Below are 19,114 nucleotides of genomic sequence, written 5' to 3'. Positions count from 1 at the left end.
TCAATAAGCATAATAGTATTTTCAAAAATAGTCCTTGGTTGTATATCAGTCTTTAACTTTCTTATATTTGCTTTATGATGCTTAATATTTTCTAATTGTATTATGTAATCTAATTTTAAAATCTAAAATATTTGAACATATTTTAATGCATTTAGGTTCTCCAGAAGAAATGAGTGGGAACAAATAGTGAAACATATGTCGACACACAAAGCAACGCACATACTAAATATGTAAAAAACTCAGTGAGCGCTTATTAACAAAGCAGCTGTGCACTAAAAAGGAACCATAAAACCTTCCAAAAGACACATGTAAAATATTTGTGCAGCGCTAAAAAATTGTACGCAAAATGATAATAATGTCCTGATGCATATAAGAAAAACGATAATTCAACTCTGTATATGATTAAATGTCACAAACTATATTTTATATAATATTCCAGTCCACATGTAAATAAGTATATAAATGTATAAATAAATATAGCCAAGGCCCAGGTGACTTGATTAATCCCAGTTGTATATAATTCTAAAAGATCCAGTGAGGGTCAGGAAACAGATAAAATGTGCACTCACCAGATGCGCAAAGATATTGCGCAGTATAATATTAAGTGGAGGTCTGCCAGGGATCCCTCTTAGGGTGGCATTAGATGCAGCCCAGGAAAGGTGAATCTTTTATTGAAGAAATAACAAGAAGTAATGTAGTTATACATGTATAAAATAAAGAAATCCTCATGGGTATTAGCATGCAGCATAAAGCTGCTGAGAGCACTGACCAGCTGGTTGGTTGTAATGGCTGCCAGATCTCTGTGATCCGGCAGCGTGACGTCACAGCGTGCAGGCTCCTCCTTGACATGTTTCGTACTCCAGTAGTTCTCAAAAGGGGTGTGCCATTGCAGCCTGACGTCCTGTGTGTTCAATATATAGCTGAAAATGGCGCACACAATTAGCGGGCGCCATCTTGCCGGAGACCATATCTGAGTGCGCATGCGCGAAGTGGCGGGCGCCATTTTCTGCTGGTCCGGTTAATTGATCTTAAGTGATTCTAGTATATAGCTGGTTGCATGTGCAAGCGCCATTTTCTATTGGTCCAGAAAAAGACGAGGCAGGCAGCTCCTGTGTGTGGGTATGAATACCCATATATATTAACATATATTTGTTAATATACTAAAGTGCAATTTGAGGATGTTAAAATGAAAAACCACTTAAAAGTAGGCAGGGTAAGATTAATTAAAAAACCGAAACAAAAAAGAACCAAAAACGGAGCTGCCTGTCTATGCCTATCTGTGGTCCAAAATGTATAAGTGGGATACAGATATAACCATAAAGCCCATAAATATATACAATGACATATAAAATACCGGGAAAAGGCTTATTACTAGAAAGCCAATTGATAGGAATAATCTGGATTTATAAAAGACAATAGCACAAAAAGCAATAAATTGACCTATCATCACAGGTCATCAAATATAAAAAATTAGGTAAAAAATTGACTCAAATAAAATGCAAAGATAAAATATGGTCAACACATGACTCAAAAGATTAAAATAAAATGAAACATTGTAAAGAAAGATTAAATAACTGAATAAAGGTTCCATAATAGTGGTGTAGTAAAAATATAGAATCAGATAGCCAAAAATGCACTAGAATATCATACAATACCCGATGTGGGTATATCAAATAATTAAAATCCTATTGGTGCACTTGTCATTCATGTAAAATGTAGATAAATGAATATATATAAAAAAAATATAAAAACATATAAAAAGGGGGAGGAGACTAAAAATATTTTCAGTTGATTAAAGACTACTGCTAACTGTTATCAATAAAACAGTTAATGTCCACATCTATATTGTGGCCTGTAGGGGCTAGGGTCTTCATATTGTAAATCCACTTTGTTTCAGCTTGTGCAACAAGTCTCCTCTTATTAGATCCTCGCCAATGATTCTCTATAATATTTATGCCTGTAAATCTTAAGGAGGATGGGTCTCTACCATGGTGATACCTGTATTCTCCTATGATACCTGAATGAATGATTTTTGCTTAATCAGTATAGTATTCATCAAAAAAAAATTGAGTGACCAAGACTGAGCATGCTCCAAAATGAAAGAATACATTACAATACATTAAATCACTTCTGAAGTTGCATTCTGTCATATGAGAATTTTTGTAACTTTAATAACCTCTTTATTTTCGATATGAGACTAGCATGCAAAAAGTAAAACGGATGATTATTTGTCCAATATTCATAAGGCATTAATTGCTCCTGACCAGGAAAATAATCCTAATATACCTTTTTAAAAAATTATCATTTACCAGAATGCAGACCCAAATTACATTAAAGTGGAACTTTACTCAAATAATTAGGTCCTGCTAGATTACTTCATGCTGGCCCCTTTTGCAGGTATAGCTATGTAAACCATTACAAATAAGTGCCTATACTGTTTACAATCTAGTATTACTGTACAGTCTTCCTCTGCTCTGTACATGCTCAGTTGCTCTTTTTTTGGCACTGCTGAAAATGTAGAGGCCAATCTGCTAAAAGCCTAAATATTTACTGTTGCTCAGGAGATCTGATCATTTCAGCAAATGGTGGCCTCCAGCAAGAAGGAACAGGAACAATACTGAAAGCAATTTACAGCACACACTGATTTTGGTAGCATAATTGTTTGTGTAGTTATTGTGGAAAGTATGTTCCTTGGTAAAGAACATTATTTTTATCAAGCTGTTATGGGTAAAGTTCCACTTTAAGATGGAGTTACAATGGACTGAATTAGAAAGCTGTTATTTCATGTGAGCTCAATAAGCATAATAGTATTTTCAAAAATAGTCCTTGGCTGTATATCAGTCTTTAGCTTGCTTATATTTGCGTTATGATGCTTAATATTTTCTAATTGTATTATGTAATCTAATTTTAAAATCTAAAATATTTGAACATATTTTAACCTCCTTGGCGGTATTCCCGAGTGTAGCTCGGGGTAACATTTCAGTACCAAAAGCGGTAACCCCGAGCTACACTCGGGAATACCATGCGGCGCTGCTCCGGCATGTGTTCTTCACTTACCTTACCCTGCGCTCCCACGATGTGTCCCCTGCAGCGTCCCCGGCCATCTCCTCCGGCCGATGCCGGCATCCGGCTTCTGTGTCCTGTCCCTGTGACGTTGGGACATACGGGCGCCGCCGCCGGGAAATTTAAAAATTTTAAAAAATGTCTTTTTTTTTTTTTTTCATTTTACACAGTAAAACATTGCTGTTTCAACCTATTTTATATACATATTGTCCCTAGTGCTTTGTCCTGCGCCCTGCCTGCATTTTGTCTGTTCTTTCTGCCTGGAAACTGAGAAATGTCCATGGCGTCCAAAAAGTGTCCCTTTAGGTCAAAAGCGGTTTAGATCAGCTAGAGAACAGCGATAGTAAATCAGAACCACTTACAGAATTGAGTGATAATGATTCGTGGGGGAAATTCGTCATCAGAAACTGAAAACGATTTTGCGACTGAGCTCAGCAATGTGCGAACTTGGCGCTCTATTTCACATTTCAGTGTTTTTGGTTTGATTATATTATTGAATTAAATTTTTTATTATTTTTATATTATTTTTATGATTATTTATTAAATTATAATTTATGATTTTGTGTTTCAAATTTTATCATACCCGGGATGTTTACTAGACTCTTGTTCGGACAGATTTCAGTGAGTTTTTCCTAAAAATTACAGCCTACAATAAAAAAAATACATATTTCCATGCAAAAAAATGGTACCGCTTTCAGCACCAAAAATCTGAAATAATCATACCGCCAGGGAGGTTAATGCATTTAGGTTCTCCTAAATGTCTCCAATGTTTCTCCTATTAAAGAAAAGATTCTGGTTTTCCATTGTGAAGTCTTAATCAAGCTGGATAGCTCAAAAAAAACCATTGATTTGCCTGCATAGTGCATGCAGCTGATATTTAAGGGTATTATTGTGCGGTAAGGCTCATTTTCAAGCACTGTGCATGTTTTTTAGGATACTCCCCTTCATTTATTATGTGCTCCCAACAAACATCAATGCAGTATACAACTTATCTTTTAATGCACTGCAATGCATACCTGTGAATGCACATGTGCTCTGTTGCTGTGCATTGGGAGTCATTTTTGGTGCCTGGACCCGTGTTAAGCACCCAGAAAAATGAGTGGGAACAAATAGTGAAACATGTCAACACACAAAGCAATGCACACACTTGGTTGTAAATTAGCCTTCCGTGCTTAAATGAGGGGCTTACATTGATGTACAGTTTTAGTACTTGTTTTACTTTGTGACATAGTTTTGCACTAAATACATAGGGGTGGATTTACTAAAGTCAAATAGACTGTTCACTTTGAAAGTGCAGGTGCTCCAGAGCTTAGTAAATGAGGGGAAGCTCTACTGACTTCCATTACCCAATCTTGTGCAAGAAAAATGCAGTTTTTTTAAATTTTCCTTGCATGTGATTGTGTATTCTTCGCAAAGTGAAGTTTCATCTCATTTACTAAGCTGCACTTAAAAAGTGCGCAGTATATTTGCCTTGAGTAAATCCCTCCTATAATTTACCAGGTACATTCTTGATTTGTTCTTTGCTGCAGCTGTACTAGCTATATAGCCAGTCTTTGACACTCCATTTGAAAATGACATTTTAAGAAACCTTCAATTGAAAAATGTTAAATGAACAAACAACATTTTACAGAGATTAAAGTGGTTCTTAAGTCTAAACATTTTTTTACCTAAATGCATTCTCTGCATTAGGCAGCGTTCACACTGAGGAGTTTTTGAAACGATTTTCCGTAAAAAAAAGCACAAGAAAAGCTGAAGAAAAATGCTTCCCTTTGTATGTCTATAAATGTCTTCACACTGGTCCACGGGTTTTTGCTATGGATCAGTGTGAAAGTGCCCTTAAAGTGTTACTAAACCCAGGACCAGGGGCGGACTGACCATTTGCACTGCTCGAGGGCCCGGGGTCAGTAGGGGGCCCCATGAGATGCCCCTGGTACCTTTTTCATAGGCTTTTTTGAGTTTGGGAAGGACACAGGGGCCCCATGATCCCCTATTGCCGGGGGCCCCATGAGTTGTCAGTCCGCCCCTGCCCAGGACCCTGCATTCACTATATCTGGTCTCCCAAAGTACATAGAACATGGAAGTGCAATTATTTTAGTAAATATAAACTGCTAAATAACTTTTCTCATTAGCAGTTAGTGCAGTCTCGTAACTTCTATTAGTGTCTAGCCGAGCACTGGTTAAAGCAAGAGTTTTGCATTCTGCTCTAGGAAGATGCAGGACCCCTGACTCTGTCTGGACAGTGGTAATTGGCCCTGTGCTGGTCACATGCACCTTCCCAAGAAAAAAAAAAAAAAAAACCTCTTTAGCAATACACACCAAACTGAGCATCTGCAGAGAGAGTCTACCCCATACGTCGTATCAAAGGGGGACACTGGAAGAAGGGGAGGATCTGAGAAGTCAGGATCAAACAGTGTTTTTACACAATGCAGAGGGTTAATCCCTTAGGTTCCACAGTGAGTATAACAAGCATGCATTACTGCATATACAGACTGATTTTACTGTTGTGGGTTTAGTAACACTTTAAGGTAAAAAATGTTTTTATCTGATCGACTGAGTGCCTGCTCTCACAGGACACTCAGCCGTAGGCTCCTGCTCCTGTCATCTAAATCCTGTGAGGAGGGAGCAGGGTGGTATGGCCGAGCCATGTTGTGTGTGTCTATGGATGCACACAGCCCTTCTTGGGAGCATGCCCATGCAGGTGCCCTCATAGCACCTAGCCTACTATGGGTGCACCCGCAGGACATTGCTAGAAGGAGACTACTAAAGAAGAGGTAAGGGGCTGCTCTGTATAATATCATTGCACAGAGAAGGTAAGTATAAACTTCTTTTTATTTTAATAAAAAAATATATACAGTATATAAGTTTAAGTAAAACGTTAAATGATCATTAACTGATGCAGCCATTTTATCCAGAAAAAGCAATATGGGTTATGTGTGTGCAAAAAAAAGCAAAAAAAAAAAAGGAAAATCAGCATATAATTTTGAAAGTAACAGGAAAGAAGGCACATGGGCGAATTCACTACACATCAGAACACACGCTTCCCTGACTGATGGTATTTGGAGTCACTAATAATTAGCTGTGATGGATTTTTTGGTGGATTTCTTTTGGGAACCCCAAGACAAGACTGGTACTGAGGGTTGCTCTTCTGCATACACATCACATGTTTGGACTTTACAAACATACAAGTTAATTAAACTACTGTTTGTAAAAAGACTAAGGCACTAGGATTACAGATATTTGTAGAAAGCTTTTTTCACATTTTAATTTTACCAAATTCATCTAAAAATATCACAATACCATGGATTACATCACAATATTGTATCACATGATAAAAAACTGTCCAGAATTTACTACAAGTTTATAATGTGTCTCCATTCATCTGACACGTTTCAGAGATTTATCACTCTTTCCTCAGGGGTTTAACCGCCTCCCGCCCACTATATAAGGTAATGACGGGCGCAAGCTGGTTCTCTAGTTCTGGGAGGATGTCTTATGACGTCCTCCCATTCTAACCGCGCATGCGCGGCTCCGAGAGCGCACAGCGCGGCGATCGGTGTTGCGCTGTGTCCCTTGGACACAGCAGATCACCGATCAATGGTAGGGGCTGAAGATTTCGGCTCGGTCATGTGATCAGCTGTGTCCAATCACAGCTGATTGCATGTAAATAGGGAAAAGCCGGTTATCGGCATTTCTCTCTTCACGAGCTGTCACGCTGACAGCTCATGAGGAGAGGAGAGCTGGTAATCAGCATTCCATAGAGAGGACATGTATACTGATCATCAGAGCACTGATGATCAGTGTGCCCTGATGATCAGTGTAGCCCCAGCAGTGCCACCTGCCAGTGCCCATCAATGCCAGCTGTCAGTGCTCATCAATGCAACCTGCCAGTGCCCATCAGTGCCTCATCAATGAAACATATCAGTGCCTACCAGTGCACATCAATGCCACATATCACTGCCCATCTGAACTGCCTTTCAGTGTCACCTATTAGTGCCAGTCAGTGCCACCTATCAATGCCAGTCAGTGCCACCTATCAGTGCCGCCAATCAATGCCACCTATCAGTGCCAGTCAGTCCCACCTATCAGTGCGCATTAGTGCCCGTCAGTGCCACCTATCAGTGCCCGTCAGTGCCACCTATCAGTGCCATACATGAGTGCTGCCTTTCAGTGCCCATCAGTGATGCCTATCAATGCCCATCTGTGCCACCTACCAGTGCTTCCTCATCAGTGCCCATCAGTGCCACCTATCAGTGCCCATCACTGCAGCCCATCAGTGCCCATCACTGCAAACTCATTAGCGCACATCAGTGAAAGAGAAAAATCACTTATTTACAAACTTTTATAACAAAAACAGGAAAAAAATTTTTTTTTTTTCAAAATTTTTAGTTGTTTTTGGTTTGTTTAGCAAAACATAAAAAACACAGAGGTGATTAAATACAACCAAAAGAAATCTCTGTCTCAAAAAAATGCTAAAAATTTCATATGGTTACAGTGTTGCATAACTGCACAATTGTCATTCAAAGTGCGACAGCACTGAAATCTGAAAACTGGCCTGGGCAGGAAGGGGGTATAAGTGCCCGGTAGGCAAGTAGTTAAAGGATATCACATCTTTAGGGTATAATGAGCAGTTAGGTACACAGCACAAATAATATACATCTAAACTTTTCATCCATTACTTACAACTGAATAGACAGTAAATGTGGACAAAAGCCGTGTAACTTAAAAACGTGTGAACACTGCCATCCCACCCATCAACCTCAGACGCCATGACTTCTCCACTTTCTCCCAGATGGAAAAAATGGAGTGCACAAGCGACCACTGAGGCCCACAAGTGCCAGTTCTGTAAAGAGATATGAGTTATAGCCTTCACTTATTTCAAAAGATAATCAAGATGTCAGAAATGAGAAATATCAAAAATTTTGATCTTTAAAATCTTACCCGCACTGAACCTTTTTGCAGGGCACAAATATTTACAATATTTGCAAGAACCATATATAAAGTACCTTTATGTTTGCAGGGGTCTTCTCGCGACTCTCCCCTGTATTCACTTTTGACTATGCGGTCCCTATTACATAATATTGTAATTATATGTGCACTGACAAAAAGGTTCAATTACCAAATGGTTTACTTTTTCATCCAAAACATTATGTCAATTGAAGAACCTTCTGTGTCATATACAGTATCTTTTGCTATGTAATTGTGGTTGTTACTACATTGACAAGACAAAGTTAGAATTTTGAAAACATGCATACCGACACATTAGAAGCATGCAGACTTGCAATCCCGACCTCCCTCTCAAGCAACATGTCATGGCTGTGCATGATGGAAAATTTCCTAAAGTAAAATTTTTAATTCTAGATAGAATTCACCCTAGGGGAGGGGCTTGGAATAAAAGCCTCTTGCAAATGGAACTTACAGTGAAGGAAATAAGTATTTGATCCCCTGCTGATTTTGAATGTTTGCCCACTCACAAAGAAATGATCAGTCTAAAAATCGAATGGTAGGTGTATTGTAACACTGAGAGACAGAATAGCAACACAAAATTCAAAAGAAATGCATGTCTACCAAATTATGCACTGATTTGCATGTTCATAAGGGAAATAAGTATTTGATCCCCTTCAAAAAACATGACTTAGTACTTGGTGGCAAATCCCTTGTTTTCAATCACAGAGGTCAGACGTTTCCTGGAGTTGGCCCCCAGGTTTGCATACATCTCAGGAGGGATTTTGGCCTACTCCTCTTGGCAGATCCTCTCCAAGTCATTAAGGTTTGGTGGCTGACGTTTGGCAACTCGAACTTTCAGCTCCCTTCAGAGATTTTCAATCGGATTAAGGTCTGGAGACTGGCTAGGCCACTCCAGGACCTTAATGTTTGTTCTTCTTGAGCCACTCCTTTGTTGCCGTGGCCGTGTGTTTTAGGTCATTGTCATGCAGGAACACCCATCCACGACCCATTTTCAATGCCTTGGCTGAGGGAAGAAGGTTCTCACCGAAGATTTGACAGTACATTGCCCCACCCACCGTCCCTTTGATGCGGTGCAGTAGTCCTGTCCCCTTAACAGAAAAACATCCCCAAAGCAGAATGTTTCCACCACCATGTTTGACAGTTGGGATGGTGTTCTTGAGGTCATACACAGCATTCCTCCTCCTCCAAACACAGCGAGTTGAGTTGATGCCAAAGAGCTCCATTTTGGTCTCATCTGACCACAACACTTTCAACCAGTCCTCCTCTGCATCATTCAGATGTTCAGTGGCAAACTTCAGAAGAGCCTGGATATGTGCTATCTTGAGCAGAGGGACCTTGCGGGCACTGCAGGATTTCAATCCTTGTCTGCATAGTGTGTTACCAATTGTTTTCTTGGTGACTGTGGTCCCAGCTGCCTGGAGATCATTGATAAGATCCTCACGTGTAGTTCTGGGATGATTCCTCACTGATATCATGATCATTGACACTCCACGAGGTGAGATCTTGCATGGTGCACCAGACCTAGTAAGACTGACAGTTGTTTTGTGTTTCTTCCATTTGCGAATTATTGCACCAACTGTTGTCACCTTCTCACCAAGCTGCTTGGTGATAGTTTGGTAGCCCAGTCCAGCCTTGAGTAGGTCTACAATCTTGTCCCTGACATCCTTGGACAAATTTTTGTTGCTGTTCTGTCTCTCAGTGTTACAACACACCTACCATTCGATTTTTAGACTAATTGTTTCTTTGTGAGTGGGCAAACATTCAAAATCAGCAGGGGATTAAATACTTATTTCCTTCACTGTAAATGGATTTATAAACTGAAATATAATTTATATAGCTTATTTCCATCTCCAATTATCAACTTGTTTCCATTTTCGCAATAACTCATTTCCATCTGTGTTTTGCCAACGTGGTTAACTCCATATTGCAGTGTATTCCTTTGTATGAATTGTGTTTCAAAATATATGCCGTATGTGTTTATTGTCATGGCCATTTTCAAATTAATTTGTTTTGAAACCGACCAGCCATAAGGTAAGAGCAAAAGAAAGTCCTGTCTCATATAGTGAATATAACCCTGTTGCTCACCAGATTAGCAGAGAATGTCAGCATTCTAGCATATGCAGTCAATGGCAGGAGGTCAATACACTGATTACTAACACTCAGTGATATACAGTATATACACACACACACACACACACACGAAACTCAAAAAATTAGAATACCGTGCAAAAGTTCATTTATTTCAGTAATGCAACTTAAAAGGTGAAACTAATATATGAGATAGACTCATTACATGCAAAGCAAGATAGTTCAAGCTGTGATTTGTCATAATTGTCATGATTATGGCTTACAGCTCATGAAAACCCCAAATCCACAATCTCAGAAAATTAGAATATTGTGAAAAGGTGCAATATTCTAGGCTCAAAGTGTCCCACTCTAATCAGCTAATTAAGCCATAATACCATCAAAGGGTTCCTGAGCCTTTAAATGGTCTCTCAGTCTGGTTCAGTAGGAATCACAATCATGGGAAAGACTGCTGACCTGACAGTTGTGCAGAAAACCATCATTGACATCCTCCATAAGGAGGGAAAGCCTCAAAAGGTAATTGCAAAAGAAGTTGGATGTTCCCAAAGTGCTATATCAAAGCACATTAATACAAAGTTATGTGGAAGGGAAAAGTGTGGAAGAAAAAGGTGCACAAGCAGCAGGGATGACCGCAGCCTGGAGAGGATTGTCAGGAAAAGGCCATTAAAAAGTGTTGGGGACTTTCACAAGGAGTGGACTGAGGCTGGAGTCAGTGCATCAAGAGCTACCACACACAGACGGATCCTGGACATGGGCTTCAAATGTCATATTCCTCTTGTCAAGCCGCTCCTGAACAACAAACAATGTCAGGAGCGTCTTACCTGGGCTAAAGAAAAACAGACCTGGTCTGTTGCTCAGTGGTCCAAAGTCCTCTTTTCTGATGAGAGCAACTTTTGCATCTCATTTGGAAACCAAGGACCCGGAGTATGGAGGAAGAATGGGGAGGCACACACTGCAAGATGCTTGAAGTCCAGTGTGAAGTTTCCACAGTCTGTGTTTATTTGGGGAGCCATGTCATCTGCTGGTGTTGGTCCACTGCACTTCATTAAGTCCAGGGTCAACGCAGCCATCTACCAGGAGATTTTGGAGCACTTCATGCTTCCTTCCGCAGACGAGCTTTATGGGGATGCTGACTTCATTTTCCAGCAGGACTTGGCACCTGCCCACACTGCCAAAAGCACCAAAACATGGTTCAATGACCGTGGGATTACTGTGCTTGATTGGCCAGCAAACTCGTCTGACCTAAACCCTATAGAGAATCTATGGGGCATTGCCAAGAAAAAGATGAGAGACATGAGACCGAACAATGCAGAAGAGCTGAAGGCCGCTATTGAAGCATCCTGGTCTTCCATAACACATCAGCAGTGCCACAGGCTGATAGCTTCCATGCCACGCCGCATTGAGGCAGTAATTGCTGCAAAAGGAGCCCAAACCAAGTACTGAGTACATATGCATGCTTATACTTTTCAGAGGTCCGATATTGTTCTCTGTACAATCCTTGTTTTATTGATTGCATGTAATATTCTAATTTTCTGAGATTGTGGATTTGGGGTTTTCATGAGCTGTAAGCCATAATCATCACAATTATGATAAATCACGGCTTGAACTATCTTGCTTTGCATGTAATGAGTCTATCTCATATATTAGTTTCACCTTTTAGGTTGCACTGAAATAAATGAACTTTTGCACGATATTCTAATTTTTCAAGTTTCACCTGTATATATACACTATATTGCCAAAAGTATTGGGAAGCCTGCCGTTATACACACAGCTTCAACTCTTTTGGGAAGGCTGCCCACAAGGTTTAGAAGTGTGTCTATAGGATAGTTTGACCATTCTTGTAGAAGCGCATTTGTGAGGTCAGGCACTGATGTTGAACGAGAAGGTCTGGCTTGTTGTAAATATTTGTGCCCTGAAAAAAGGTTCAGTGCGGGTAGGACTTTATTGATAAAGAATTTTTGATATTTCTCATTTCTGACATATTGATTATCTTTTGAAATAAGTGAAGGCTGTAACTTATATCTCTTTGCAGAACTGGCACTTGTGGGCCTCAGTGGTCACTTGTTACACAGCTTTTGTCCACAATTACTGTTTATTCTATGTAATGGATGCCAATTTGAGATGCCATTTGTTTGTATATTATTTGCACTGTGTAAGTTATACCCTAGAGATGTGATATCCTTTACACCCCTGAGGAAAGAGTGATAAATCTCTGACATGCGTTGGGTGAACGGAGACACATCATAAACTTGTAAATTTTGCAATGTCATGTCACACAATATTTGGATATAAACCGTGATGCTGTGATTTTAAATGAATTTCGTATAATAAAATGTGAAAAAAGGTTTTTTACAAATATCTGTAGTCCCAGTGCCTTTAAAGTCCCATTTGGGGAAAAATACCTCTTGTGGCTATAGTTTAGAGATGTAGGGCACATATGAGAGTACACCCACTATCAATTACTGTATGACAGTCTAAACAAGTACCAAATCCAGTTACTATGTGATGCACAAGCCATATAATGTAAACCTTCCTTGATTCTCCTTCATTTGTGTCTAACACGCACCCCCTTCCAGACACTGCAGCTCACAGTGGGAGGGTTTCAGCAACAGAGGCAGTGCTGTCAGTCCAAAGAGCAGAGTGCAGGACTAAGTGTGGTCAGCTGCTGATTGACAAGCTACAGGCTTATGAATCAGCAATGACAATACTGATAGCCATGCCACCTGCAACATTTTTTTCATCCTTTTGTGGTACAGCAGGCACAACCAACATGAGACTGGCTACTCTGCTCTAAATTCTGGAGCAGTGCAGTATCAATGCCACCCTATCATAAGGAAGCTACTTTGGATGGACTTTACTGTCAGGGTCAACAGGTATTTGTGGGGATGGCAGGGGGATTAAGGGAAACCTGATGCACTTATAATTAATGGAAGGCTACTTTACAACAATCATACATCACCACTCCTTAGGTCCACCATCCATTCTTTTAGCTGCAAGTTCAAAGGCCTTACAAAATAAGGTGTTATTTCTATAAAATATAATTTTTACTTTTTTTAGTAAATCCAGAACAATATAGTCAAAAGATTAGATCTATAACTAGTTGAATTCTGGCTGTACAATATAGTGTTGCCAAAAATATTCAAATGCCACCATAAGCAAGCACAGCTGAGCTTTCTATAGTCTGGAATCTGGATCATTGCATTTTTTGTGTTATGCATTTTATTATTTATTTATTACAGGTATTTATATAGCGCCTTCAATTTTACACAGTTCTTTTACATATATATTGTATATTCACATCAGTCCCTAATCCTCAAGGAGCGTATAATCTAAGGTCCCTAACTCACATTCCTACATACACATACTAGGGCCAGTTTAGACAGGAGCCAATTAAACTACCAGCATGTCTTTGGAGTGTGGGCGGAAACCGAAGCACCTGGAGGAAACCCATGCAGGCACAGGGAGAACATGCAAACTCCAGGCAAGTGGTGTCGTGGCTGGGATTTGAACTAACAAGCCTACTACTGCCAGGCGGAAGTACTAACCATTAAGCCACTGTGCTGTATATTACAATACATACTCTGGGTCACTGCAATCAGTAAGCTGAGCTACTGTATATATTAGATTCCCCAGACTGCTGAACTCTGTGGAGTGTTTTGTTCATTTCTATAATAAACATTTTGTCTGAGAGTACAGAATGTATCCAGTTCTGTTAAGTGAACAGGCATACTTCTACTCATTTCATACAAAAACAGAATTGAATTATTAGGTTTGCAGGAAACATGGGGCAGGCAGGTAAGTCCTCTAGGGTTGCCTCCCCATACCCTCCTTCCCCAGTCTCAGTGCTGCTGTACAGTAAATTAATAGAGGCCAAAAACAAATCAAACTTAAGTATTCATGTCAGTTGCATTAAACAACAAGTGTAACATTGTTCTTTAATAAGTATATAACTGCACTGAGTGGTGTTTTTTTAATATTTGCCTGGAGCTCAGTTTTAGAAGATAAATTTAGATTTTGGAGTTGCTGTTGGGGGATAAGCTAAAACTTAGGGTTAGAAGTTAGGTTGATGGTAGGGGATTAAGTTGAGATTCAGGGATAGGGGTTATGAAAAGAATCAGGGTCAGGGGTTAGGCAGAGATTTAGAGTAGAGGTTAGGTTGAGAGTTAGGGATAAGTTCAAATGTAGGGTCAGGTGTTGGGCAGAGATTAAGGGGTTAGGTTTAGGGTAAATATATTACATTTAGGTTTTACATAGGCTTATTAGTGTGCCACGCATTTTAAATGGTACTGGTAAATGCGCATTGATGATAAACATTCAATTAGGTATAATATATCTCATCTAATGCGAACATTTGTATACAAAACAAAAAGTTCACAGACAAGTCTCTTTATATAAAGACTCGCATAAAGGAATATGTGTGCTGTTTTTTTCTTAAACCAGGGGTCTAAAAAAAATTTTTTTAAATAAGTTTACGATTTTGTGGCTGCATTCATTGCCATCTTGGGCCACATGCGATCCATGGGCTGCAAGTTGGACACCCCTGCTTTAGGCCATCTTTCAGAACACATTTCCCAACAATATTTTAGCCAAATGCATAAAAGAGCAAATTAAACTTTGGTGTTTTGAGAAATTGGTGGGCTGCTTCTAGTCAGTCTTGTAGTTATTTAAAAAACTATGCATAGAAAATGGCCGTTTTAAAAGGTGCTGAATAAAGAAGTGGCGTGCTCTAGGAAACAAAGCCACAGAAACATATGATACATATTGAACTTCAAGAAGTGAGATTTGAATATCCAATGTACACGCTTTTTATTATGCATTGCATTAGCGTCATCAAAATGCCATTAAATGCATTAAAATTAAAAATAAATATGTGTAAAATATTACAAATAAAAGGAATTATAATTAAAAGTAGCCAGAGAGGGTTAATAGCCCAGATTTAAATATGTTCTCCAAAATACCTTCCTCTAGTACTAATGTATAAGTCTATAGAAGTGTGATGAAAAAGTAAATTCAAACAAAGTGAGAATATGCCAAAAATGTTCATAAACACTTTAGAAAACACATATTTAAAATTGTGCAACCATGGCTATACACAGACTGCCTTTTATAAATTGTTGATAAGTAAAGACAATAATATGTCAAAAAATGTATTCAGCAGTTTGCACACTCATATGCTGTATAGATTCCTGGATTTTAGATTTGTGACATATAACGCCACTGCTCACATTCAAATGAATGAGTATGTAGTTTCACTTAAACTAGCAAAGACAAACATATTTTAAGCACATAAAACATGCAAATAATGGACCAGCTAAAGACATTAATTACCGAGAATCAAACACTGCCATGAAGTGAGGGTATCTGACATTCCCATCTTCGTCAAGGGGGGCTCTGTCAAGTAGCTGCTCAAAGTCTTCATCAGTAATCTCTACACCAAACCTGAAACAGAGGTTAGTACCAGTCAATCAAGTAGTTTGTTTGCCTCTCAGGCACCCACAATACCACCAGCATATGGCTGCCATTAACTCTGTCACCACTCTGCCCCTCACCATCAAGAATGCCCACGTGAATATCAGAGGTTAATCATGTTTTTCAGCAGTGAAAGAATTTCAAGCTCAGCACTTGCACATGGAGCCTGGGCTCTGGACGAGATACCGGCATAGAAAGCCATGTCGGATTGTCCTCTATAAGACTGTATTCATTAGGCTAAAACACTGTATTGCTTAAACAAGCTAACACTGCAAAGGGGCTTTTCAGCAGTCCTGGTTGGCTTGAAAGGAAATTTACAAAAACATTGCTTTCCATAAGAAACACAGAGTGAATTTAGAAAGTGCATTGTGAGGGCTCTTAAGAGGAATATCTGGAAAGTGCCAGTGTTTGTTCAATGGCAACAAAGTGTTTTCATCCCTGGAGCACAATTTAAGCATAATCCCCAAAACACAGGCAAAAATCAGGATGACTTAAGAAAATAATGATTAACAAGGCTTCATTCATTATGTGGAGACGGTGATAATGAACAGCTGACTTTTGGGGGAAGAAGGTTGTGGAGGGGATGGGAATTGCGGTAAGTTTCTTTCCTTGTGGCAAGGGTAAAGAATACTATGCCACAAGTAACTATTCAACTCATTTTGCAGACTGTTCATCACTTTGACAGATTTATGTAAATAAAAGAGACCTTGGAAAACTACAGAAGGATTCCCTGTCATGGCTTTAGACATAAATGTCTTTCTCAGGACAAAAAATTGCCCAGTTCCTTAAAGGTTCTGTAAAGTTATGTATATCACAGTGATAGAAGCTCATTAGCATGTAAAAGGCATTTCACTTAATTCCGATCTTGTACATATGTGGTATATAGCCTAGCACAATAAAATATGGTAATATACTTAATGCAATTATGGAAGCGCTCACAGCTCTTTAAAGGTTAGATGCATTAACCTCTAGAGTACTAAAATGTATGAAATGAGAACAAGTGAAGTCCTGCAAACCCACAGGTTTAATAGACACAGGAGATGATGAATAGGTGAATGCGCAATCATCAAAAAAACAAAAAAACCTCATCCAAATCAAGCAGCTTATTTTAAATGGACAGTTTCCTTCATGCTATATAACAAAAATAAGTTATATAAAGTTGTTAACGTTAAAAGTTTTCCTCCCAGTTCTAAATTAATACTACTTCTAATACTAATAAAATGAATACCAATACTTAATCTAAAAGAGATCTAGTTATTGAGTGATGATCTCCAACATATCTCTATATGCAATTTATGCACAAAATATCATTGCCATAGCTGACTTGCATACTAATTTTATAAAATGTCCAAGAAACAGTAATTTTCCATTAATAAACCTATCTAGTCTAGTAACTCTGGACATTTTCAGAAAAACAAAATAAATCTAAAATGAATCCATATGCAAAATAAATCATAATTGATAAAAAAAAATCCCACAACACTACAGTGTTTTTTTCTCTCTCATTTAGCAAGAGGGAAACCAATGTAGAAGTGGGGGTGGAGGGGGTCAGTATATGTTCCACTAAACTCAATAAAAAGTCTGTCTTATTTTTCACTACACATTAAATATTAAGCCAACAATGGGAAGTACTATGTGAAAAGTGCAATAATCCATAGTAACCGCTTGGAAAAATAAATAGCAATGCCCCTTGCCCACATATACATAATATATTGCTCATTTTATTTTGAGGGATGGAGACACATATTCATTCTACACCTAAGTCCTGTGCCAGTCAACAGGCCCCATCTTTATGTACAACTAATTGTACGAAATGACACTGGCAAGATGGTTGCCACATGACCAGAGAAGAATTGTGGCCTCAGAGGACCTGTAGTCCAAAATAGAGGAAGCCTGTGGGACTGTGGAGTAAGGTAAGTATTACGGTGTATCAGATCCCCCTAAACTAGCAGAATATCTTGTATAAGCCTGTAACTATTTATTTTGGCTGCCAGCCTTTGACAGTTCATTAACTTCCTTTTTAATTTTGTTTTAGGTAGAAGGTAGGGTTAAGGGTTTTAGGGTTTTTAATTCAAACAATTCATGCAACAACAAAATTCATCTTTTCAGAATTAAGTTTAAAGTTTTCAAGTTTAAAGCGGCCTATGTCCTTAGCTCAGCCCTATAAATAACCCTGACCTTAAATTTGAACATTTCCCTAACTCTCAACCTAACCCCAAAGATGAATTAGCTCACTTCTTGTGCTGGAATGCAGTACATGAAGCAGGGGAAATCCTCCCTAACAGACACCCAGAAAACAATAAAAAGCTGACAGACGGTCAAACCGTTCCAAGCTCTACCAAAAACTTAAACACACATTTTTCCTGGATTTAATCTTTAAATGTAAATGGCACAATAATTTCTTCTAGCTTTTCTTTTTTGACTTCAGTAGAAATATACAGTATATGTCTGGTAGTACAGACAAGATTCCTATTGCCTGTCTACAATCTATAACACACCTGATTTTTACAATATATTTCTCTGCTGCAAATGTGCATTTTATTGTAGCCAGCCTGAAATCACAATAATCATATACAAAGAACAAGGGCTCCAGCACACAGATGATTTCCCTACCAAGCACCAAAAACATATTTTATATATACACGAGGGGCGTTCAAGTCAAACCAGGACTTCTGAGTTTATTTAACCTGTTCCCGCCCCACCTATGGCCGAATGGCGGCCGGCAAAAACCCTCGTCCCTCCGGGTGGACGCCATATGGCGTCCTTTCAGGCATGCGCAGTTCGCATGCCAGCAGAGCCGCGCAGCGGCGCGATCTGTCACCGGCCATGTACCTAGGACACAGCCGATGACAGATCTGTGTACCGGCCCCGTTGCCAGTACCATGTGACCTGCTGTGACCAATCACAGCAGGTCACATGACAATTGTATACAATGGATGGCTTCCTATCATGCCATCCATTGTATACAAGTGTGGCTAGCTGTGAATGGTCACAGCGATCACATGCACAAGCTGGGCCAATCACAGCCCAGCTGTGTCATGTGATTAGCTGTGGCCAAATCACAGTTATGGAAAAAAAAATCCTGAATGAATCGATTTCATTCAGATAAATGCTTGCTTATAGCAAAGTAATTCTTTGCTATAAACAAATTGTGTAAAAAAAAAATATATATATAGATCACTTCCCCAAAGTAGTACAATGTTACTATGGTAACATTATACTACTTTGGTCATAGTGAAATATGAAAAAAAAAATCTTAAAAAAGAGAAATAAATGTAATAAAAATATTAAAAAAAAAAAAAAAATTATCATTTTTTTTTCGTACTGTCACCAGCCAGTGTCCCTGATCACCGCCATGCCAGTTATATGGTGACACTGTACTGCACTGGTGTCAGTATGTAAAAAAAAATAGTGAAAATTTCTTCATTTCCGAAAAATTTTGACAAACAAAATTACAACTTCAAAAAACTCGCCATGCCTGTTATGAAATACATCGGACTGCCTACTTTACAAAAAGGGGTAATTTGGGGAT

General features: G+C 38.9%; 1 protein-coding gene across 1 annotated transcript in view; it reads right to left on the bottom strand.

The window, feature by feature from the left end:
* LOC149469184 (EF-hand calcium-binding domain-containing protein 6-like) overlaps positions 1 to 19,114 on the bottom strand; it is a 135,094-nt gene that overhangs the window by 33,755 nt on the left and 82,225 nt on the right. Inside the window, exon 13 of the mRNA XM_089669608.1 lies at positions 15,442 to 15,552. Coding sequence (XP_089525734.1) covers positions 15,442 to 15,552 — 111 coding nt within the window. The remainder of the gene's footprint in view (positions 1 to 15,441; positions 15,553 to 19,114) is intronic.

Source organism: Staurois parvus, unplaced genomic scaffold (assembly GCF_062004578.1).
Source record: "Staurois parvus isolate SC_StPar_1 unplaced genomic scaffold, SC_StPar_1.0 ptg000080l, whole genome shotgun sequence".
In the NCBI taxonomy this organism is placed as follows: Eukaryota; Metazoa; Chordata; class Amphibia; order Anura; family Ranidae; genus Staurois; species Staurois parvus.
Note: the sequence above shows the minus strand (reverse complement) of the source record. Positions and strands in the feature narration are given on the sequence as shown.